The 25793-nt window shown below is 41.6% G+C and overlaps 1 protein-coding gene across 2 annotated transcripts in view; it reads right to left on the minus strand.

The window, feature by feature from the left end:
• Positions 1–23946, minus strand: part of RBM25 (RNA binding motif protein 25) — a 38545-nt gene extending 14599 nt beyond the window's left edge. Inside the window, exons 1-9 of one of the 2 annotated variants that reach the window (XM_030559644.1) lie at positions 23767–23946; positions 15297–15417; positions 11845–11894; positions 10128–10298; positions 9734–9791; positions 9170–9330; positions 5623–5805; positions 3404–3457; positions 3078–3161 (exon numbers count right to left, since the gene is read on the minus strand). In XM_030559644.1, the coding sequence (XP_030415504.1) occupies positions 3078–3161; positions 3404–3457; positions 5623–5805; positions 9170–9330; positions 9734–9791; positions 10128–10298; positions 11845–11894; positions 15297–15402 (867 nt within the window). In that variant the 5' untranslated portion in view covers positions 15403–15417; positions 23767–23946. The remainder of the gene's footprint in view (positions 1–3077; positions 3162–3403; positions 3458–5622; positions 5806–9169; positions 9331–9733; positions 9792–10127; positions 10299–11844; positions 11895–15296; positions 15418–23766) is intronic. The other variant, XM_030559645.1, reaches the window with a different exon arrangement.
• Between the last annotated feature and the right edge of the window lie 1847 nt (positions 23947–25793).

Here is a 25793-nt window from a genome sequence, read left to right on the forward strand (position 1 = left end):
CATTGGGACAGAGTTGTTTCCCCATGGTCTCAGCAGACCAAATCAACCCTATCTGAAAACTTGGGGGAAAGAAATTCATCCATTTGCACATGGGTGCACGTGCCTCAACAGTGAGGAGGGAGCTGGACCCCTCCCACTTTGCCCTTCCTAAAGAGCTCTAACTGTTCACGTGTAAAAAGTGAATTCTGCCGAATGGAATCCTCAACTTCCACCCCTACAAGATGGAAAGATTAAAAAAGGTTGGAAATCACTCATTTGAAATATAGAAACTAAAGGGTTATCTGCTACAGTTTTACTAAAGTTGTATACAGTTGCAACTTTTCCATTTAAAAACAGTATCTATAACCAGAACTCCTATAAGACAATAGAAAATACATCAATAGAATGATAGATAAATCCATCCTTGGAAGCAATTGTTGTGTGTTAACTTACAGATGCTGTGCTAGGACATGGATCGCCAACACTGGATTAACTTTGCCTATAAGCTATGTTTCTGGGAGGAAGAGCAAGTACACGGTTCACAAAAATACCAAACAACAAAGACAGACCAAGTTTGTCAGCCTGACAGATGCCAGAACCCCACATGGTTTTTACACATACTGAGCAGAAAAAACAGGTTTTATCCCCTTTGGCTCCACGTTTACCACCACTGTAAAGAAATTAAAAACTGAAACAATAAAATGTGCATTTTCTTTTCTTTCTTTCTTTAAACAATGCATTTAAGACAACTTTAAAAAGCAATCTTACCTGGTAAATATTCTTCTGTCACGTGCCCATGGACCAGAGAACTGACAAAGGGTTACAGAAATAAAGCTAATTCACAAGAAATCAATATATCCAGCCACCATCCCACACTGCATTGACAGTAAAATACAGGCATGCTAGTGTTGGATACATTGAAATCACAAAAGGAAAAGGGGATTAAAAATGGTAGGAAACTGACATTATGAAAAACAAAACTTAAAATTCTACAAAATAGAGGGGTGAAAACTTAGAAACTAAGTGAAATTCTTTTATAGACGTCTTATAACGTAACGAACTAATATGGTAAGATGTTAGACTATGCTATGTCAACTTTCAAAATCAAACTTACCTCAATTTCATATACTTTTAAAGAAAAGTTTATATACTGAAATAGTTGATACTTACAGATTATTTTAGATGTTCCAATAGAAATTTCTTTTGCCGAATTCCTGGATTTTCTCTCAAATACTTGTTCATAGCAAAAATTGTGTCTCCGAGACATTTTATCTGTACAAGTTTTGGTCTCTTACGACCCATTTTATAAATTTGGTTCCTTAAAAATCTAATACAGGAATGAATTGGCCTATCTGATTCATATCAAAATCTCATTTAAATAACTGCTACCAGTGTAAAGAAAAGAGTCTGAAGGGATAATGGGATGGAAAAAGCATCATAGATATAATGAAGTAATGAACAGAAAAGGACAGATAGAAGAATCATAAATCTTACCTTGAGTTCTCTTCAGACTCGTCCGTGCTGTAAATGGACGCCCCCTGCAAGGCTGATACCCTGACAGTCTGTGGTTATTGTTTTATAAACTAATTTTAAAAACATGCAAAGGTTCACTGTGCTCACTAGCCAGCTGCTATGGATTCAACAGCCCTTTTAAATCATTCCACCCAATATATGCAATGGCCACTTATTATAATTAAAGTTGATTTTAAAGTTACGAAATCCAAAATATCCCCGCCCAATAAAATAGATCAAAGGCAGTAAAATGCCTAACAGCTTCTTAAACAGTGAAGCATATTTTAATTTTTTTTAAACCACCTGATTTATTTATATTTTGTACCAGTGACTTGACAGGGCCTGGAATTAAACACAACTTTTCTCTGTCTCACCATTGATCAGTTTCATATTTAATTACTGAAATTCACCAGAAGACCTCTTCTGGAATTCTTTTCCTTAGGTTTTCATTCCAAATTGAGTGGAGAGGAAAATGCAGTATTTACATTGCCAGCAGTGTTCCTTTTGCTTGATGTTGATAAAAGTTGTGTGAAAAAGTACCACCCAACAGCTGCACAGGGTAAAGATGAACAACAGGGGTACGCTTCATCTTATTGCACCTTCAACCTTTTAATCAATGTCAACTTCAGGTATTCAAAAAAACTGTTTGCTCAAAACGTGAACACTGGTTAATACTTCAATAGGTCATGGACCACCTCCACTCTTGCTGGGGAAAATTAATAACGCCTTATAAGCTACACATTGAAATATATTACATGCACAGTTTGCATTTCACTATCCATTAGTATCACCTTCCAAACCAGAAACATTCATAAATGCACTGACATTAACAGAAACTTTTGTAGGTGGGAACCCTGAAGTGGGATTTGCTGTGCACAACGTTTTCAAGCCAGTTACCCCTTTGCATATTTTTCTGAGGGGGCATCCATAAATATAATAAAAAACAGAAGCTCATACTTACATCCTATTCCATGTTACTTTCCAAGCTGAGTTTCATCTTGCATTAGTCACCATATGATCTCTATCATAATGGTGGGGGTCAATGAATAGATTAGCTTTATGGGAATTTACAATTCTTCCATGCATCTAAATTTTGGTAATTCTGGTAACCACTGACCTATTTTTAATTTTCCCCCACTCAACTTAGAACTATTAAAATAAAGAAGTCTTAAATTTAAAATTAAGTTTCAGCTCTCCATAAAACGTTTCCTTGGATTACGTTATAACTGTCTACAGAAACACACTCAAGTGTATGTCTTACATTGCAGCCTGTTTAGTCTTCAGTTATAAATATATCTAACCTAATGTATGTGTAGAAACTTAAGTTGTGTCTATTCATGATAAAGTGAGAAGACTGCAAAGTAATCAATAGCAACTAAAAGTCTTACAAATGCCAAGGGCCACTTAATGTGGTATGTGTTTTTTGCTGGTTTTAAATAGCGCTCTCTCCCTCTCTCTATATTACACCTCATTATAAACAGTATTTTAAGTGATATTGTATTGTATCAGTAAATTTTATAAAAGTGGTTTTTTTTGGATTCTGTAAAAGCCTAATTTTGTATCAAGTGCAAAAACAAGAATACTACCTTGTGTGTGTCTCTGAATTTACTGATCTCTCTTGATATCAGGTCTCTTTTGTCTTCCTCCATTTCTATAGCATTTATATCCTCCTAAAAAACAAGGGGGACAGGAGGAAAAGCATTAAGAGCCATCTGTACATACACAGAAGAACAAAAGAAAAGCTCAAGGTTAGAAGTTTTGTACCAGTCTTGTAAGAGATAAATATACCCCTTCTGTAGTACCAAACCTGACAGTCTGATGTTAATGAGTGAATAATCAGATGGACAAGAGTCACAAATCTGGCAACTAGCAGTAAACATAGTCATTGTCAAAGCCTACAATGTAAACGAACCTTGGTGATGAGTGGATAAGGTATCAGTGGGGCCACTGGAAATCTGCGGAAAATCTGCGGAAAAATCCACGGAGATTTTTTTTTTTAAAAATAGATTGCACACTACTCTGAAAAACAATGTTTTGTATGTTTGTACGATAAGCAATATTGTATTGCTGTGATCTTATTTTTTTGACTCAACAAAATTACAGAAGAACCTCGCTAATTCTCCCTTCACTGATCTATTTCTCAGCAAAGATTTAACAGATGTTGTAGTGAGGTCTCATTAGTAAGACACCACAGAATTACAAAGCATGCTACAGGACATTAGTACACTATAATAATGTCATTAAGACTAAACTACACTTGTCAAAATAAGTGATCAATACATTGTGGTGCATAAATCTTGATTTTATTTACTCGCTAATTCGCAAAATTTAGTTATCTGCAATGGGTCTCCTGGTAGTTAGTGCGAATTAGCGAGGTTCCCCCGTGCTTGAAATTCAAAAACAGATTCCACTCACTCGCCACTCCTCCCACACACCCTCCTCTCCCCCACATCATCCATCATTCCTTCATCCAATGGAACTAGTGAAGGACTTAGCTGCTAACATCAGCAGTTTTCTTCCCATCCCCTTCAGGGGGACAGAAGCCCCAGAATAAGTAGTTTTTTTCATATGGCATCTTCCCTCCACCCCACACCCACAGATTCTTCTCTCCCGCTCCTTAAAAGGAGAGATGAACTAGGATCATCTCCCTGCTCCCACCTGCACCCCCACAGGCCAAAGATGATAGCCTCCAAAATTCTCATTTCCCTACCCATCGAGGAGAGGAGAGAAGGCAAAGTGCAATTTCAACCAAACAGCTGCTGTGTCTTTGGCAGAACATATTAATCTGCTCTGCTAGCTCAGACTGGTCTAAAGCTAGATCATGCAGAGATAGCAGAGTTCCAAAAAGTACACTTAGCATTCGGCTTTTGCAAGATTATAGTGGCATGGCAATGTGATAGTATAATCATCTGTCATTATCCATAACCACAGATAGCCACAGCACAATAAACATTTTACAGTACTTTTTGTTTGCATACTATACAGCCCACAGCATTAGACAATGACTTCATTTTTAGATTCTCATCCAAAAAGTCTTGCCCCAAAGAAAGGTGAGGAAGGAAATCTGAATTCTCAACTCAGGACTCCTATTCCTCAGGTTATTTTAGACTAAGAATGATGTGAGGATGATATACTCACTCCCAGAGGGAGAGGTGTTGCTTCTTGCACCGCTCTTTCACACCCCACCAGCAGCTGAAGCTGCATTACTGTCTTGGAATGGGAATTATACAGTAGATTTAAGCAGGTAAAAATCTCAGTCCAACTAGATTCTGATTTCTTGCAACCTTGGGTGAAGGTTGAGAGGTGTCAAGAGCTCATTTTCACATGGTTAGAGACTCAATTGCAAAAGCAAAGTTTTAGCCTGCTAATTGTAAATTCTTGGTTCTCCCCTCTTCTCCAGAGTTTATTTTAGTACACTGAAAGGATCACCCATAAAGGAGGTTTGCATCAGAACACTTCTGCCAAACCCCCGATTTTTTGTGTGTCACAAAGTTTAGGAAAGCCAGCTGGCCAAACACAGCCAAACTAAACACATTTTTATAATAGTAGTTTTATAGTAAAAATAATAATATTATAAAACATGCCTTTCATCCCTGGAGGATCCCAAAGTGTTTCAAAACTATACACGTATACCACTGAAATGCAACCACCTCTGGGGTGTAAAGTAGCAACAACCAGTTGACTCATAGCATGCTATCAAACAGTGGGGAGAAGAGAACATTTTGGTAAAGGACACCAGAGCAGACCACTACGCTTACACAAAGTGTTCTGGGATCTTTAAGTGTCAACACAGAACAGGCAGGACCTTGTTTTTTAAGGTCTCATCTGAAAACCCTATAGACACAATAAACTGCACTGAGTTCAACATATCTACCTCAGAGGGATGAAAGGCCGAGTCAAACCTGTCGTTCCAAGAAGTCTAGGTGCTCAGACCCCCTAAACCACCCAGAGGGGATGGCAGCTAAAACTGACTAGATTTCAATTTAATACATGAAACTGCTGCTGACATCAATGCTTGTCGATTTGTTTTCTCATCAGAAGTTTTGAGTTAAAGTATTTGCACAGGGTTTGGCCATTATATAAAAGGTGAGTTGAAGAAAAATCTGTTTTGTCCAAAATCAAAACACATACGTCCTCCTTCTTTTCCTTTTTCTTCTTCCTGGGGTGAGAGTCAGATTCCTGGGAAGGGGCATTGAGCTCGCTGGAATATTCTCGTATTAATACTTCAATGGCCCCTTTAATTAACTGATCTCTTCTCTTTGTTTCCTCATCCAGTGCTTCGTCGTCATCATTTGTAGACTCTGGTCTGGAGTTCTAGGGAAAAGTGGCAAATTTAGAGAAATCAGCAAACTGTCACACTAATCCCACTCGTGAGAGGAAGAATTTTGTTCCAAACGGTTTTTTTTTTTTTTTTTTTTTTTTTAATACTGCTAGTGCCTCTACTGTGTTTACCAAAGTTTAAGAACAGCTCTCAACTCCATCCTATTGCTCAGACCTCCTCACACTAGCAGTGCCAGAAAGGGACTGCAATCCAGGGTTTTACAAGTGGAATAGCTGTAGACTGCAACAGCAGGATTGTGATACGACTGACAAACAGATCAAGGTCAAGGAAGAGACAGAGGGAGCAAATGGGGAGTATCAACAGCTGTGGCCCTAATGTTGATCTACCATAGCTTCTGGTCTTTCTCCATCAGGAACTGTAGATCACTTCAGTAGCTCACCTCTAGGTTTTTTTGTTTTTTTTTGGAAGCCCACTAGGCTATCATACAAAACAAATATTTTCCTTTTCTAATTAAACTTTAAAGCAGTGAGCTGTGGGGAAAGCGCTATTTTAAAGCAACATTTCTAGAAAGAAAATATCCCTGCCATACAAGAAGTTTCCTTATTGCTAATCATATATTTATCCTCACTTTTTTCTTCTCCCAGTGGGGAAGCAGGACAAAGGGAAACTCTGGGAAAGAACCTCCTTGCACCAACTTTATGCAGAAGTTTATGAAAAATACTTTGGATAAAGAATATCTTGCCCATTTACTGCCCCACTCCCCCATTTTGTAAAAAAAATGGAATCTCACCTGAGAATCCAGTTGGGTGTCTCATCAAGCGATAGGTGGTGGGTAAAAGGGGGGTAGGGGGAGGGAGGGAAGGGTCTGATGGAGCAGCAGCTAAGAATGATGGGGGAGGAAGGGTTCAGTTGGAGCTGAAGAGCCCTCCAGGCCAAGGAGTAGACTGAGAAGAGCTAGAAAGCAGTGACAGGGAGTGGAGCTGAAGAGGTCCAGGGAGAAGAAAGAGGTGATCACGAAGAGGAGCTTATTAGATCAAAGCGTTGCTTGGTTTATCTCCCTCATATTAGAAATTAAGTGTTGTAATGTATATTAATACAAAAAAAAATCATCATGAAAACGAGTTCTGAGAAGAGCACGGCAACTTTCTGATCTGAGAGTGGCCCCTGCACGCCAAGGAAGGCATGAAAGGGTTAATAAGGAACTGCAGGCACTTTGATAAACTTTTAATGCATTTACTATAACTCAGTGTTTCAGTGGAGGTAGTATTTCATAACTTCTTACATCAATATTCCTCAGCAATTCACATTTCCTTCAACCACCAATAATGAGAACATACCAGGGTCTAATTTGTCTACATCAATGTTTCCCAATCTTGGGACGCCACTTGTGTAGGGAAAGCCCCTGGCAGGCCAGGCCGGTTTGTTTACCTGCTGTATCCACAGGTCCAGCCAATCGCAGCTCCCACTGGCCATGGTTTGCTGCTCCAAGCCAATGGGAGCTGCTGGAAGCGGGACAGGCTGAGGGACGTACTGGTCGCTGCTTCCAGCAGCTCCCATTGGCCAGGGGCAGCGAACCGCCGCCAGTGGGAGCCGCGATCGGCCAGACCTGCAGACGCGGCAGGTAAACAAACCGGCCCGGCCCACCAGGGGCTTTCCCTACACAAGCGGTGTCCCAAGTTTGGGAAACACTGGTCTACATCATCAAAACTATATGAAATCAGAGTACAGAGCTTTTCTACATGGATATCAATAGGTTACTTAAAGAATATATCCTAAAAAGAATTAGGAATTTTCACTATAGGTGATTAAATTTATCGCCATCCGAAAGCTTCATGTCACAACTGACCTTCTCTGCCTTGCTACACCAAAAATATTCACAGAAAGCATAATGTTCTTGTTCATGTCCTACAACTGCACTACAGTGTTAAGGTTACTTACAATCCCAGTCATAAGCATAGAAATTATAGCTATTGCCAGAGGGGGAAAAGGAAGCTTTGACAGGAGTGAGTGCTCGAGTCAAACTTTCTTCCCTTAATCTAGGTTAGCAACTAGAGTACTTGCACCATATGGATTTCACCTTGTTAGTACTCTGTTGTTCTGAGCAATAGTCTTGTGACTCCATATGCTAGACAGACAAATTACGTTAAAACCCTGAAGTCATATTTATGCCATGGTTCTGATTGGACAAAAGTATTCATATTTCCAGCACATTCTGTGTAGCTTTCTGAGCTACTACAAAGCGCTGATTGCAAAAGTTTACCAACTTTTTTGTGTTCATTATCTACAAAATGAAATTGAAAATCTACTTTGGCCAACTAGAACTATTAATAATTGTTGCTTCAAGAACCGAGTGCCCATTGGTATATGCCTTTGCTTGGGGCAATTACAGAAAAAGTGCAGGTATTTTAAATGAATGAACATGCTCTATATTACCCTTGCTAAAGAGAAGCATCTAGCAAAAATGGGCTGCATTAATCTTTAGTATAACTACTAGTTTCAAGCAAGTTACACTCGTGATGAATTTGACCCAGTAAATCCAGCATACCAAACTACCCCAAAAAGACAATTAAATAATTAAACCAGAAAATTCAGAATGAATTGATGGACAGTAACCCTGGCTGGATGGACCCCAATAGGTGTTCCCTCAAGTCAAGGATGAAAAAAAAAAAATACTCCACGTGCTTAATGTTACATCTGCTTGTGATCTGTTCACTGCCTTACAACAGCAAAGAAATAAACCTACTTTTCTGTCTTGCATGAGTTTTAAACAATTGTGAAGGCTGCAAGAGAAACTTAAATTCAGGTCCCTCAACTGGCTCACAGATTTTGTAACAAACAATACATTTCTACAGGTCACTTTTTAAAAGACGTCTTAAATCTCTAATTAAACATTAAGTTTTAGAACAGTAAGATACAATATACTATGTATTACTCCTCTTTAGAATGGATATCAACTGAGAATCAGAGATTCAGGCCTGGCTGATACATGGTGATGCATCAATTTAAATCTGTGATTTTGAACAGATTTAGTTAAATTGGTGCAACTTTGCATGCAGACACCCTTAAATCAATTTAAATCTAGCTTATATTGGTTTAGCATGCCTCAGTAAATGTACAAAGGCAAGCTAAATTGAAAAACAGGTGTTTCCATTGGTTAAATATGCAAATTTAAGTGCCAACAAGCCCTAAGGTAAAATTCTCAAAAATGCTCAAGTAAATTAGGCTCCCAAGCCCCACAAACTCTCAAACGGGATTTAGGAGCCACAGTCTAGCAAAAGTCATGGAGTGAGTTAAGAGCTGAGACAGGAATAGAAACCAAGAGCCCTGGCTTCCAGACCTAGATAACCCTATCCCTGCCCCTCATTACATAGGGCAGGTCTCACATTCCATACCTACCCCATTGGAAGCCCTTTTCTTTGCTTTCCATTCATCTAGCTGAGCTTTTGTCTTGGCATCAACTTTAACTAGTAGCTTCTTCTCTCCAATCTGGAGGTCATGGAGTAGTCTCAGTGCTCGTAGAGTGGATTCTGGTTCTTTGTATTCACAAAACCCAAAAGCTAGAGGTTGATGATTGAGATGAAAAGCAAAAAAACAACGTCTTCAGGTAAATATTTAACAGCTTTTTCCTTACAGATTAAATATCTTCCACATTGGGAACTTTGAACTAATACGTTCTCAAACTTTTAAAAAAATACTCCAGAAATATGCATCATAAAAGGGAAAATATTTACTCTGCAAATTTACAAAAAAAATATCCACTGCATTATTCTGAAAGAATTACAAAATTTAAGATTTGGACCTTGTTCCTTTTTTATAAAGATTTAACAGGAAAAATTGCCATATGCAACTCAATTTAAATGCAAAATATTAGAATTATATTCATTTGTCAGTATATACTTGAAAGCTACCTGATAATCAAAATAAATAAATCTGATCAGGATGCCAAAAAGCAACACTTACCTTGAAGTTTTCCAGATGCCCCTTGCACTCTCTTCCAACTCAAAACCAAGCCACATTTCTTGAAGGCAAAATTAAGAAAGGAACATTACCATTTAATAAATGTTAAACAGTTGCTCACACAATACTGTACCATTCTGCGAAGGAATCAAAAAAGTAAGGGTTAATTTTGCTAAAAATCTTCTATATTCCTATTTGGTACCAGCTGAAAGAAAGCTATTCTGGTCAAACTGATTGTTCACTTTTCACACAAGTCTAATGAACATGTCATTACTGCACCATCAGTGGCCAACTTCACTGCTTGCGAATTAATCCCACCATGTTTATAGTGATGACAGAATATTTACATTACACACCATCTGAGGATGAAGTCTAACAAAGCAACCACTGCACTTACAGCTAAGAGCTGTCTTATAAGCATATCTGATGCCTTCTCGGAAATGTTGCCCACAAAGACAGTGGTAGTGGGACCGCTGTTTTCATCATTTTCTTTATTCTTTAGACCCGGGTGCTCTTTTCTGGCTCCCAAGTGCTTTCCAACCATGGACACGGCAGTAGGAACTAAGACCTATGGAGGAAAAACAAGATGTCTGTATCTATTTTATAACTTATAGAAAATGGTTTAGAGCCTTAAAAAGAGTTGGAGATCTAGAGGTGTTTCACTAAAGTTTATAGCACAGCATGATAATTGCACGCCAATACAGCAGGACAGTAGTTTTAAGATTCTACACAGAATATAATAGATATTGCCTATTAGAGTCAAAAGAATGAAATCGTCATTTTAAAATCTTTGCTGGAAATGCAAGGCAGAAAGAGGCATAGTTGTGCAAGGAGATCATTTTGGATAAAATGTTATGAGTCATCTTTAACTCAGTACTTGCTCCAAAAATGAACAATGAGCCTGCCATCCTTTGATAAACTGGTACACCTTAATGTCCTATGAGAAATAAGATTCTTAACAATTATGACCGTAAATAAAAGATTAATTCTGGCTCAAAAAAATACTCATAGCACCAAGTACAATGTCCTAATACTTCCAGACTTTACACAGAAACCAATGTTTTACTTTATCAATCCACATCCCTCCTCTATGATGGCCTCTTTTCTTGAATGTGAAGAAATGGTTTGGGAACTGGAGCATATGTATGTAGGTATGGTGCACTCATGTGTGTGCATATCTTCCAGTCATGTTATCAAGAAGGTTTTTTTCTTTAAAAAAATTCATTGTGTGCATGTGCTTATTTCTTCCTCATCAATTCTTTAAGGCCAGGGGCACAACCATATTTCTTCCAAGATACTGAATAATGCATTTGTTCCAGCATCTTACTGCTATAAAATACATAATTTAGCATGAGTATATTCCTCTGTTAGACACATTAGGTTTTGGACTAATTTCTTCAGCAGATTCCACTTTCGCAAGATTTTAGTAACAGCAGCCCCATTAGTTTAGATGGAAAAACAGCTAGGAAATGGCTTTAATACCTAGAATGAACCCAGATTTTATAGTCAGAAAACAACCCTGCATGCCAATAAGAATCCATGTGTATAGATAAAACCACTAAAAGCAGTTTTTCCCTCAAGGTCTCCGTAAGTCCTGAGCATCTTTCCCCTCCCACAACATTGTAGCCAAAAAGGACTTGTCAGAACTTGCTCAGAAGCTTGTCAGCACTGACTCTTCTGGCCAGTTTAGCAGCAGTGTTGGGCGATGCACTTACCAATACGGGCGACGGAATACCTCATGGCACCCTGCAGGCCTACTGATCTGGTAAGCAAGAGACCAGTCAGTCAACCCTGATGTTTTGCACAGCAGTGCAGAGTATTATCACAAGGCCATCTATAAATTACTTCATTTGAGATAGAAAGTTCAACTTTTATTTCTATTTGCAAACAATAACTGTTTCAATTTCTAGCAGTTAGCAATTCCATATACATCCTTTTAAAACCTTGCCCAGCTCAGAGTTTAACATATCAGTCGAACATTTAACACCAAGCCTTTCCTTTCATGGTTATGAAGGTTGTTAATAAATTGGGGGCAAATTACATATAGAGTAGTTTCAATCAATAAAGCATGGTTTTGTGCACGTTACTTTGCCCCTACTCCCAGTACCACTTACCGTTGGAGCAGGAGCCATAATGCCCATTGGTACAGGAATCATGGGGGTCCCTGAGGGAGACAGAGAATATATCAATGTTACCCACACACATCCACATTTAATTATAATGTGGTCATATAATTAAAGACTGTATCAAAATGCATATGTACAAGACGGCCAAATTAGGGTTGCATGGGCAGCTTTAATTCAGGCATTTTGTATGTGTGTCTGCTTGAGTTTGCAACCTTGATGTTTATTGTAGTAAATCACATAACAAACCTTCAGTTTTTTAAAAACAAAAATTGAAAAACACAAAACATTTCATCAGATAAAACTATATTGCAGGGGTTGGCAACCTTTCAGAAGTGGTGTGCCGAGTCTTCATTTATTCACTCTAACGTAAGGTTTCCCGTGCCAGTAATACATTTTAATGTTTTTAGAAGGTCTCTTTCCATAGGTCTACACTATATAACTAAACTATTGTTGCATATAAAGTAAATAAGGTTTTTAAAATGTTTAAGGAGCTTCATTTAAAATTAAATTAAAATGCAGAGCCCCTTGGACCGGTGGCCAGGACCCGGGCAGTGTGAGTGCCACTGAAAATCAGCTTGCGTGCCGCCTTTGGCGCCCGTGCCATAGGTTGCCTACCCCTGCTATATTGACTGCTTCTCTCCTCCTACCCCTAAATGGGTCACTGGGAACTTTAAACCCACAGCATATTCCACTATTACCTAATGGAGTAACTGTAAGCAGTAAAAGGCTGTTATCTGTGGTGCTATCTGTTGTCTCTTCTCAGCTCCAGGCACTCTGCAACAGCGAGTGAGAGGAAGAGAGTCTTACGTGCATGCCCAGCCCTGCCACCCAATCCAGGTCTGGGGCAAGCAGGCTCAGCCCGATCCAGCTGTAGGGTAAGAGGGTTCTGTGTGTGGCAATCTGGATGCCAGCAGCTTGGTTTGGGGTGGGGGGATCTCAATGCACGAGAAGGATGAGTGTTTTATATTCTGCAAACCATTCCAGAATTACCCACTAGGACATAAAACTGTGTTAACATTTATAGCCATATATGCAGTAGTTCAGCCACATGGCTTCTGAAAATATTTTACTCTACGAGACACCACTGGATAACCCATAAAGCCACACACAGGATCAGCAAGGCATTTTCTATAGCCCATGTGCTGTGCAGCATCGTGCAGCATTTTGCAGCAGTACTTAACTGCAACATAATGCAACAGCTGCTCTCACTCTTCTCTCCCACTCCACCAGCCTCCAGTTACTGCCTGCTCCAACCTATGCACCTGAAGTTCAGAAAGAAGCATGTACTGTTAGCCTGGAAAAGTAAAGCTTCTGTCTTCAGATTGAGGCTGGTCTGTGCATTGGGCATGAGAAGAAAGAATGAGCAATCAATGTAAGAGAAACTAGAATGATAGCCCAATGGTTAAGCACTGGGAGCAGAGGAAGAAGAGACACTGGAAGGGGAGTAGAATAGAAGCAGAGGGAGAGATTTAAAAATGGAAGAAGAGAGACTGGGAAGCGCAATATGTATAAGGAGACAACAAGAGAAAATGAATGAGAGAGAAATGTTAATGTTACAACAGACAGATTTAGCAGAGGATTTTAACTTCCTTTTTGCACAAAATGGGCTTATGGGAGTCCAGTCAAAGCAAGTTTTACCCAACACACACACACAAAACAGGTCTAAAAATTAGGCACCATGAGGTACTAATAGGTGTGTCTTCACCATGTGACAATGCCAGATAGGGCACACATTCCCACATGAAGCAGTATTGGGATAGTTATCTATATGGCCTGCTGACATCTGTTAAAATATAGAACAGGATATTTAAGTTGCATCTCTTGGAGGAGAAACATGATCCACAGAGTTCAGTTTTATTTTAGGCAGTTATATATGGTCTTAGAAAGTTATTCCAAAATAAAATGTGCAGCCAGTAATAGCTTCCATCCCAACGATCCATCTTGTTCCTTATGAAATCTCAGAACACTTCCCACTCCTCCAGAACATTTTGCTTGCTTAGAAAGCTAGAGACAGAACTAAACTCAGGGCTCCCAACCTGCAATACAGAGTACAAAAAGTAGGCTAGCTCATCCACAACTTCTCCTATGTTAGGGGATCTCATGGTCCCAAAAGTTGCCAACCTTGATGGGAAATATTTAGATGTGACACAAACATTAAAATAAAATCTGTGTTTTGTAAATTGGACTAGATTGTAAACTTCTCAAGCTATAAGCCATGTCTTCACACAGCGCTTAGTGCAGAGGTCCCCAACGCAGTGCCGCGGGCACCATGGCGCCCGCCCGGGCATCTATGTGCGCCCACCCAGGCATCTATGTGCGCCCACATACTGTCCGGTGGACCAGCATCCACTGAAATGCTGCCGAGAAGCAGCGTCATCCAGAGGCATCACTGCTGATTTTTGGTGGCATTTCGGCGATGACATCTCTGGATGACGCTGTTCGTTGGCAGCCTTTCGGCGGCGACACCTCTGGATGGCGCTGCTTGTCGGCGGCAATGCCTATTGACGTTGCTGCTTCTCAGCGGCATTTCAGTTGATGCTCATCCGCCAGCCATGGTCCTCAGTGGCTTGTCATCCAGCACCGCCAGACGAAAAAGGTTGGGGACCACTGGCTTAGCACAAAAGGGCCCCCTCTAGATTAGGGCCTCTCAGCATTACAGGCAGTCCTCGACTTTATGGTGTTCAATTTATGATGAACGGAACTTATGACATTTCTGAATTGACACCCTGGTTCAACTTACAACAATTGGTTTAGACTTTATGACACTTGGTCCTGCAATGGAGTGTATTGTGGTTCTGAGTTATGATGTTTCGACTTACGACACAATTTTCAGGAACCAATTGTATCGTAAGCCTGAGGACTACCTGTACTGTAATATAAACAACAAGGAAAGGTTCTCAGTGTGCAAATTAAAACCATGGCCAAGGGACCGCTAATGAGCTCTGAAGCCTTTCACCTATGGGTTCAAGTTCAAAACAGGCTAGCAGCTACAAAAAGTTGCTGCTATATTTTCTTGGCACACATGCCCAGGGTATCCAAAAGTGCCTTCCATGGTGTCTGGGTTACCATCCAAAGGCTGTTACAGTGACCTGTTTGAAAAAAGTTGAAAACTGCAGTCCATTCCCAAGTAGGTAGGTGTCATAAAACCCATCACCACAAACAAATGACATTAGGAGACAATCTCAATGGAGAGGATGAGGAATAACTAGACACAGAAACTGAGCTATTCTCACTCTAGAAGTTTTAATTTCTGGTCAGAGAAACATTGGGCATAACAATAGGAAGTTTATGGATAAATCTCTATGGATAAATAGGGTCTTCAGCCTTAAAATACCTGTATGCAATTGCAGAAGTGCAAGACTGAATACAAAAGGTTTAAAATTTAGTACAGGAAAAATTCACTTGGTTCCATGGTGGTTCTACTTGCTAACATCACTTACCAGGAGGTACAGGTGGAGGAAAACCAGGAAATTGTGGAGGTGGAATCCCAGGTGGAAGTGTTGGGATTCCCATAGGAGGGCGATTCAAGTGAGGTGGAAAAGACATTCTTGCAGCAGCAATCTGGGAAAAAAAGATAGCCTCAAAACATCATCTATTCAAAGTGGAGTGAACTGATAATCACCACACTAACTCTGATTTTCATCCTTTTAGGGACTGCCTGTTGGAAATGCAAACTTCAGTTTTAGTTTTCTTTTCCCCAATTAAGCAATAACAAAGCAGTAGTGGAAGACTTCTTTTCTAATAGTGCTATTATTAAACATGAAAGTCCTGCCTTTTAGGATGGACAGATGCAAGAGATTAAACTAATTCTTTATGCCAAACATTTCACAAAGAACTGTTTGTAGTTAACGAGCTCAGAGAAAATACAATATGCCCACAGGAGTTACTTTTCCAATATCTAAAATAAAAAATAATTTCAGAATAAAGTTTTGCAATAAGCCAACTAGCTCTCCTGCACAGATGAAGTGGTAATGTATTAGATGTTTGTGAGTCAAGTTACTGAGGGTCAGAATCAGGATTTCCTGACACTTTGCTAAAAGTAATATCCATTAATGGGACAAACACCAGGAAAATTCCTAATTGTGAACACAGAGAGTTGATAGGCATACAGAGAGTTCTCCGGTCTATTTTTAACTTGCCAGTTCCTACGTTTGTTGGTTCAACTTGGCTGGCAGCTGATGAGTTGAAGAGTTAGCATGCTACCTACCCATAATAAAGAACATTCTAAAACACATTCACTATTCAGACACATTCACTATCTGTATCAGTGGTCCCCAACCTTTTTGTGGCCAGTAGCACATTCATGTTTTCAGAAGAGAGTGGCGGGCGCCAACAGTTTTTCAAGGCTTATTTTGTATTTGTACATTAAATACGAAAAACATCATATTTAATATACATAATATATGAATCCATAAGATAAAAAGGGTAATTTTACATGTCAAAGGTATTAATTAAATTATTCGGCAATTACTCTTTCACCTTACCATGTGAATTTGCTCTTTATCTACCTGTAAGAAAAATTATGGAGTTTTTACAAAGTAAAATACAGCTTTCATCTTATTTATTTTAAAAAAGTTAAACATTGTTGAACTGCTGGTCCAAATATATTTACTATTCTTACTTTAACATACAGTGAAGCCTGCAGCCCCGGAGTTCTCTGTCCCTGGCAGGCGCGGGGCCGCGGCTTCTCTCCCCTGCTGGGCACTAGGCGGGTGCACACAAATGCCCCGGCAGGCGTCATGGTGCCCGCGGGGCACCGCATTGGGGACCACTGATCTATATATACACACTTACAAGAGACTACTTACAGTCTGAAAAGTGTTTACACCTCCTACCAAAACAGAAGGGAGGTATATACTCTTAGTTTAATAATAGTTGTGAATATAATTGCTAAGATAGCGCTGAAACTATCTAAAAAGTAATCTAGCTTGTTATTCAAATATCTGGTCTTTACAGACAAAACTGGTATTAAAAAAAAAACAAAAAACCCCATATGCTTATCAGCATTATTTGCATGTTATCTGCTTGAGTAAAAAAAGTCTCATACATTAACGCATCAGTAGCTATTACCATGCAATTACCCTATCATGAGCCTATATTCTTAAGTAAATGGGGTACCACTAAGTCAGAATGCCAGACTCAGCCCTATCCCTGAATCAACAGGGTTCCAATCCTGCAGGAGGTATGTTTTTTGTCCAGTTTTAAAAATGGATTTCATTTAGCAAGAGTTGGTTACAGAGAGATAATTTGGAGTGGGATGGTGCCTGCCCAAGTGCAGGAGCCAGAATGAGCAGGAAATAGGTCTGCGTGTGAATGGTGCAAGAGCTAGATGTATGAGGAACAAGAAACACTATCTATACTCCACTCATGTTGGAGCAGAGAGGTGCACGAAACAAGAGCCACTGGGCCTAGGAGTACCTTCCACACACAGAAGCAAGCAGAAAACATGGCAGTGCTAGGATATTAGCACTAAAAGCTAATACTACTATCCTACCATAACAAGAGATACAGAGAGACCTCGAGGAAGGAGTTACATGTGATATTAGATTTCAGAACCAAGATTATTTTCACAGAGTCTGGAAGAACTATGGAAATAAGCAGGCGTGTACACCGGGGCAGTGCGTCCAAGCATATTTGCTGGTGTTACTCTTGAGCTCACATCAAATATACCTCTAAGCAGGAGCAGGAAAAAAAAAAGCAGCTATTTTTTAAAGTTCAGTTCCTACTGGTTAAAATGGAGCACTATGCAAGTGTAGTATTTTAAGTTAGCCAATTAACAAAAGATTCAAGTAGAGACAATGTCCCTTTAACTGGTCAAAGGGCATCTAGCTCTTCCCACCACAAGCAAAGGTAAAATATATCTGTGATACAAGGTCTGAAGTGGTGGATGAACCAGGAAGCAAACAGAAGTATTCCCACATTTATAAGATCTAAGCTATACTTACATCACACAAAACAGACAAACTTTTCTACTGTTCAGTTTTTTTTAGCATGCCTCTCCTTTCTATGGCTCTCTCATTGCTGTCCCTTTTGCCATTAAGCTCTGCGGATCAAAAATCTACTGTCACATACACTTGATGTAGCAGTTTAAAATAGCTGAAATACTACTAACATCTAAGACTTCTGGGGTGGAAGAATAAGGAGAGTCCCTTCTCCACCTAGGTTTTTTTAGTTGTGTACTTTCCTAACCAAAAGCCAAATGCATCATATGCATCCTTGCAAGCAATCACTTCCCAGGGTCCCAGGAAAGGAGAGGTCCGAACAAAGGGACTCCTCCGTATGTGGATACATAAAGACAGTTTTGGGGAAGGAGGGCAGGAAAGAACTATTGGACCCAGATTTGTTCCAAATGAGCTGGAGGCTCATATGTCCATATAGGTTAAGCTTTGTTTTTGATCAAAATCAAAGCAAAACCTAGCATTCAATGGAATAACCTTTAACCCTCAACATGAATAAAAAACAATTGTTAAGGAACAGACAGGGTTTACAAATTTTCATATCTAGGCCTACAGTGAATGAAATGTGTTGCTATCTTCACAGCTTGAAAAATTCACCAAATTTAAACTTGTTTAAAAAAGGAACACGTTTCTAGCCCTTGAAAAGATTTCACTAACGTGAATCAATTCAATTACATAGTCCTGAGTGTGTAGAGAGAGCTCCAGTACCTCTGCTATCCATAGCTTTCACATGCAACAGTAAAATGAAGTTAAAGAGAATAGGATGTTTTTTCTGCCGCAGTGTAAAATTCCCTTGGAAGAGTGAAACTGACGAAGATGTCAGTTTCATTCTAGGGGTATTAAGGAGAGCTCTGAAGCGCAGAAGTAGATACAGACACTGAAGCTATTCTCAGTGAAGGGAAGGCACATCTTGAAGAAGCTAGGAGGTTGTTTGGAGTTTTTGTTTTGGGGGTGGGTTTTTGGGGTTTTTTTGGGGGGTGTGTGTGTGGCAAGAACCAGAGAGAAGGAATTGAGTAGCAGGATTTCTCCAACAACAATTAGTAAACTCTTAGATGAGGGAGAGAAGAAGGCATGTGCTCCTTCTCCCTTCTATCAGTCAGAAGAGCTTTGGTGGTTCAAGTTAATTGTTAGGGTTGCCAACCCTCCATCCAGGTTTTGCCAGGATTCTCCTAGAATTACACCCTATCTTTTGGAAGCTACTGAAGCCAAACCAGGAGATTTTAGGTGCTAAAAGTCTGGCAGCGCAGTGGGGCTGAAGCAGACTCCCTGCCTGCCCTGCTTCACGATGCTCCCAAAAGCAGCTGGCACATCCCTGCGGCCTCTGGGGGGCGCAAGTTCTCCGTGTGCTGCCCCCGCAGCTCTCATTGGCCACAAACTTCAGCCAATGGGAGCTGTGGGGGTGGCGCTTGCAGGCATGGGAAGAGCCCCGTTCCCCCCACCGGGGACGCAAAGATGTGCCAGCTGCTTCTGGGAGAGGCACAGGACCAGGGCAGGCAGGGAACATGCCTTAGCCCCACTGCGCCACCAACTGGGAGCCACTCGAGGTAAGCGCCTCCCAGCCAGAGCCTGCATGCCACACCTCCTCCTGCATCCATCCCCTACCCAAGCCCTGAGCTCCCTCCCACACCCAAACTCCCTCCCAGAGCCTGCAACCCAACCCCCATCCCAGCCCACAGCTCCCTCCTGCACCCAAACTCCCTCCCAGAGCTTGCATCCTGCACTCCCTCCTGCACCCACACCCTGCCCCAGGCTCATCCCAGAGCTCCCTCCCACACTTCAAACCCCTCAACCCCAGCCCAGAGCCCAAACCACCCCCAACTGCCAACCCCAGCCCAGTGAAAGTGAGTGAGGGTGGGAGGAGCGACCGGGAGGGGTGGATGGAGTGAGCGGGGTGGGGCCTCAAGGAAGGGATATTTAGGTTTGTGTGATTAGACAGCTGGCAACCCACAAACCAAAGGCTAATACAGAAAGATACGAGCATCCAAGCACAGTCCAGAGAGAACACCCTAGTAGGCATCCTAGCAGTTGGGATATGGAGCTTCTCACCAGGTGCTGCCCTTTCATACTGGCTTACAACTAGTAGGGTTAGCTTTCTGGATCTGATAAATTTTTCAAGCTCCTGTCCACTCAATAGGTATATGGTAAACTTCAGATTTCTCCAAAGTGTTAAGAAAAAGTGTGAAGTAAGCACTTAAATGATAGCAATACATTTTCACAAGTGAGAAGAATTTACAAGTGTATATTATAGCTCTTATTTTTATATTACCTTATGCAAAGTTACAGGTGGCTTTCACTAATGCATTAACATAGTAGGACTTTGAATGAAACTGAGCCTACACAAAATGTGTCAGTGATTAGAGTCCAGAGTTCAATACCTGGAGAATAGGTGTCTGCAACACTGAAGTCACCATCACAAGTGATGCCATTCCAAATACTGAAATAATGTGGAGGCTGTACTACTGTCATTACCAAGCACTTCCACTGCATCACGGTTCCAGCATATTAGCAAGGAAGCATGGGAAGCTTGCACTGCTGATGCCATGTTCACATTCTGTGGCTAAAGAAACTAAAATTTCAATTATTCAGAGTACTTCTGAACTTTATATAGAATATATTTTTAATAATGGTGGGTGAGCAGACAGGACTGTTTAAGTAGATCATGAATTTCTCATTACTAGAATCAGTAATGTAATTAAATCAATCAAGGACATCTTTAATTTTTTATTAAATTGGCAACTAAGCCTCCTTGCAGAAATAACATCTTGAGGACAATAAGTTTTGACACTAGTAGCATTAGTTCCCAGAATAGTTTTCCATTTGTTTTAATATTGGTCTTTTCAAAATCAGGTTGAGCAAAACATGTAGTTTCCTTTCCAAAGGTAACTAAAAAATTGTTTTAAAAACCTATTAAAAAACAGCATTCAGAAGTCTGTATTTCTCATGCAACAGTGAATTAGAACATTGAATGTTAAACTAAGGCTGCACTACACAAGGTGTTAGTAACATCAGTTGTAGCACAGAATTACAGAACCTTCAACTCTTACCAGCTGTGTGACGTGATTAATTTTTAAAAATATATATTTGAAGTTAAAGATGCATATTATGTCATCAAAGTAGCAATGACATGGTCAAGGCTGTTCTGGCTATTTCCATTTTAACTCTGATTTTACCTCACCTCCAAAATTCCTCCAATACTGTCCTTTAGCATCTCAAAGTCTGTATATTTAGTCTACAGTAAGGAGATTTTTTGGCAAAACATGAGGCAAATAAGAAAGCAGTTTCTGAAATAAGGAAATGCCGTTGGTGCGATTCACCTTTGGAAAATTCTTCTATTACAGTTTGGTTAACCAATCAGAAATTTAAGCTTGGTTTGTTCAAGTCTTAGGCAAAATCTGGTGCACATGCAGACATATTCCAATATATACTTTAGTAGGTTTTTTTGTCTGGACTCCAACCTGGAATGCTTTACTGAAAGTCTAATTTTATATACAGCTGGTTGCAGAATTATGCTGGTGAGGCTTGTAAATTATATCAGAATTGCTCAAATTAATAGGATGTTACAAATATTCTGCTGGTGATTTGAATACTATGTTACCTTGTATTTTGTTAAAAATCTGCAGTCTTTTCATCACATCCATGTTTTAAATACTTTCTAAAACAAGCAAACTCCTAGGGTGAAAAACTTTAGACAATTCTGATTATGGGAGTCTTCAATGTCTAGTCCTAAGTAGCACCACTGCCAAAGAATGAATAAAAGCCCTTTTTTATATGTTGTCCTCAAATAATTTGCACATTTTTCATTTCACTTAACAGTACAGGTTAGCAAGAAAAATATCAAAAAGACTGCAGAACAGGATGACCTCTGGAAGAGGAAACTGAAAAAAGAAAATTGTTCTGGTCAGTATTGCCATTAAGTTCAATGTATGCAGGAGTGGGGTCTAAATTAGGGCAACACAATCCTCATTATAGAATTTTAAGCTATTTTGAAGAAGAACACAGCTAAAACCACAATTTGCCATCATTCTGAGGTTCTGTTATATTTTTGGCATACTGTGATTTTGTTTAATATAGCTGCGTAACTCAGGGGTGTGGATTTTCACCTTCTATGCAGGCAAAGGCGGCCCAAGAGGCAGCACACACAACCAAAACAGCAGATAGCCATTATCCTTCCCATTACTTTTCCCTCCATGCCCTGCCTCTCATTGCAACACACTTTACTGTTTAGCCCCTGATTCTGCAACTTGTTGTGCCCATACAAAGCTCCAATTTGTTAAGGCCAATGAGGGGCCTGCCTGTACCCCAATCCTGAGAATGGGAGGATTCCTCAGCAACAGGATTATATCTCCTCTGTGTGGCTATGGCTACCACATCCAGTGCGCCTTCTTTCTCAGGAAATCTTTAGAGAGGAGCATGAAGACCCAGAAAACTATTTGCAAAACAACTACTGAGAGGGTGTCTGGCCCTCACAAAAAGTACAAAAGACTATGATTTAGGCTTCTCTCTCTCAAGGCCTGACTATGTCTAGAACCTTAACTTTCTCACTTATTGCACTGCACTGGTGGTCGTGGCTTATCTCAGGGATGGACAAACTTTTTGGCCTGAGGGCCACATCTGGGTGGGGCAATTGCATGCAGGGCCATGAATGTTGGGGCTAGGGCAGGCGGTTGGGGGCTCAGGGTAGGGATTTGGGGTACAGGAGGGGGCTCAAGGCAGGGGGTTGGGGTGCGGGAAGGATTGCGGTGAGGGCTCCTGCCCAGCACCACTTGAGTGGCTCCAGGGTAGCAGCAGTGCACAGCAGGGCTAAGGCAGAGAGCTCCAAGCACTGCCCTTGCCTGTGGGTACCTTTCCCAAAGATCTCATTGGCCATGGTTCCACGTTCCCTGCCAATGGGAGTGGCGGTGCCTGCAAGCAAGGACAGCACACAGAGCTCACAGGGATGTGGTGCTAGCTGCTTGCAGCACAGCCACGGGGCTGCCAATCCCTTGGGCCAGATCCAAAGCCCTGATGGGCCGGATGCGGCCCATAGTTTGCCCACCTCTGGCTTATCTTCGCCTCACAAAGTGATACAGCCAGAAAGCATGCATGTGTGGAGGAAGTTGATACAGACTCCCCATTTTTAACTAAAATGAAGGGAAGACTATTCCCTTTTAACAGAGAAAGCCTCCTTCTCAGAGATGGTGTAGACGTATTCAGGGAAACAAGTGCTGTTTAAAAATATTCTTATCAAAACTTTTAAAATGCTAGACTCCCGAGAGTCAGGTTCAAAGTTTTGTTAATTACAGCCAGCTAAGATATTTTTGAATATGAATGTCCTTGCCCACATTTCAAAATCACATTTCACATCATGTTAGTTAAAATGTTCTCTCATAATACATTTTACCAGTGTAGACATCATGAAAACCAATACAGTTTAAAAAGCAAATTAGTCAGTCTTGATCTATCCTAGTGGGATCCACAGCCAACTAGCATATTCTTAAAACACCATGGGTTTTGGCCAGACTATGTGCTAAGTAGCCTACGCTGAAACATGTAGCTAACACCACTCACTACACAGGGCCAGGCAGTGGGGACGAAGAGATGCCTCCCCCCTCCATGGAGGGGGAGGGAATGGATGGTTACGCTCCGCGTTTCCAAGCGAGAGGACGGCAGGTAGCCCCTACCGTTCAGCGAAGGGGGCGTCCCCGCCTCCCCCTCTCATAGGGCAGAGACTCGCCGCTTGCTCGGGGTGGGGAGGGAATACACCGATGGACACCCCAGTGCGAGACTAGCCCCCACCCCCGGCGCTGGGCAGCCCCCTCGTGGTCCTCGGTGAAGGGGGCGGGTTCTCCCCAGGATGGGGAGCGGGGTTTCCTCGCGCACCCGGAGGGGGGGTGGGAATCGCGCCTCCTCCCTGGGCGGGCGGGCGGCTGGGCGCCGATGGCGGCTTCTCTCCCCACCTGCCCCCGGGACTCACCCTCCTTCCCTGAGGGGCAGGAGCCGCGTCCAGGGTACCGCCTCAGCCTCTCCTGCACGCGCCAGCCGGGGATGGGGCAGGCCTGTCCCGCTCGCCGCCTCCGCCAGGCTTGGGGGCCTCTAGGCCGCGAACACACCGCGCAGAACCAGGCGCGCCGCCGTGCTGTCCTGGGGGTCACGTGAGCCACCCTTCCGCCAGCGTCCCGGCCTGCACCGCGCCGCCCGATCATAGAGGCATCCTGGGAGTTCTGACAGAACGCCCGCGCTATGTGCACAGAGGCACAAAGCGCGTCTTACCATAGAGTGGCGAGGGCTAGAAGGGCGTAGGGGAAAAAAGGGACGTCCGGCGCCATCTTTGCTGGGGGCAGCCAGGAGCGGTAACCAATTGATTGACCCTTACTAGAATCGCCATCTTGAGGTCAAGTGGCCGCGGAGTGCTGACGTCTCACCTGCCTAACACAAAAGCATCAGGGGGTTGGCGTCCCCCTCCCCGCCTCGCGGCTCAGTATAGCAGCACCTATCATCCGCCCTGCCTGCCGGGTGCCAGCGTCGCCCCATTGCCATGAGCCATCCAGGACCTACTGGTGTAACACACGGCAGCTCCTGCTGGTGGGGCCCACGGGGCGAGAAAGGCGCATGCCGCTGGCTTCCCTGGCCCCTTGTCAGCAACGAAAGCGCAAAAATTACATTTAAAAATACAAAACGCTGTCCCCTCCCCAGACTATGTTCCCCTGTAGGCAATTACTGTAGTTACCAGGAAGATAACATGACATTGCTAGTCGAACATATTCTATGATTTTACCTGTGAGCATGAAGAGGAGGAAAGAGCTTGTCTTGTATAGACTATTAAAAGCTGGGCCACGGTAAGCATAAATTTGAGAATGTTTTACACAATAATTCAGCTCATGTCACATAAATAAAAAAAGGCATAACCTACCGCCCTATTTCTTTTTAAAGCTTTTATTGGATTATATACACAATACATAAAGATAAGCACAAGTCTTTGCAGGATCATGGCCAAAAGACGGATGCATTGGTGGTATAGTGGTGAGAATAGCTCCTTTCCAAGCAATTGACCCAGGTTTGACCCAATGCAGGGAGGCATTTTCTAACAAGCACCTACAGTGGTGCAACTGGTTAGTGCAGAAGGGAGTATACCTTGGGTTGTGAGTTCCTCACCCAGAGCTTTAGTTTAGGTTGGACATTAGGAAAAACTTCCTGTCAGAGTGGTTAATTACTGAAATAAATTGCCTAGGGAGATCATGGAATCTCCATCATTGGGGATTTTTAAGGGCAGGTTAGACAAACACTTGGGGTGGTTTAGATAATACTTAGTCCTGCCTTGAGTGCAGGGGACTGGACTAGATGATCTCTCAAGGTTCCTTCCAGTTCTATGATTCTATGGCCAATCCAGTCCACCCACTTTCAAGTCAAGGGGGGCAGCGTTCACAGCGAGTGTTGTATATACAACTAGTGCCTCAAGTCAAAGAGAGCAGAGGGTGCTCATGCTACAAATTTACAGCTGCTTTGTAGTGGTCAGTTTACTCAATGTTGCAATAGTGAGAAAGGAGGCTTCAAGACAATTTTCAGGAGAGTATAGGTTAATACCTATAACAGACAAGTAATGAAGAGAGTAATGCTTGGGGCAAAGTTGCTGTCCTATGAAGAAATCTATTTCATATATTTTGTTACAAACACAATACTGGAGAAATTTGCCAGATATTCTAGATGAACAATAGCCTTCACAGAGAGCCTGCCAGTTTTTGTTGGCCTGCCTTGTAGAGGCTGAGACAATATTTCAGTTGTGACAGCACATTTACTTCTTGTCTTCTGCTAACAAGACTGTCAATTGTGGCAGCAGGTTGGAACATTCAGCAATGAGATACCAAACTGAGTCCACTAACTTGTTTCACACATACTCCTGAGCAGCCAGCAGGCCAGTGAAAACATCAGTCTAGCGCACCATTTCCCTTTAAGCTGTTCCCATTAGATTTGTATAAATTATTAGTAAAGAGAATTATAGATTTG

Source organism: Gopherus evgoodei, chromosome 4 (genome assembly GCF_007399415.2).
Source record: "Gopherus evgoodei ecotype Sinaloan lineage chromosome 4, rGopEvg1_v1.p, whole genome shotgun sequence".
Classification (NCBI taxonomy): Eukaryota; Metazoa; Chordata; order Testudines; family Testudinidae; genus Gopherus; species Gopherus evgoodei.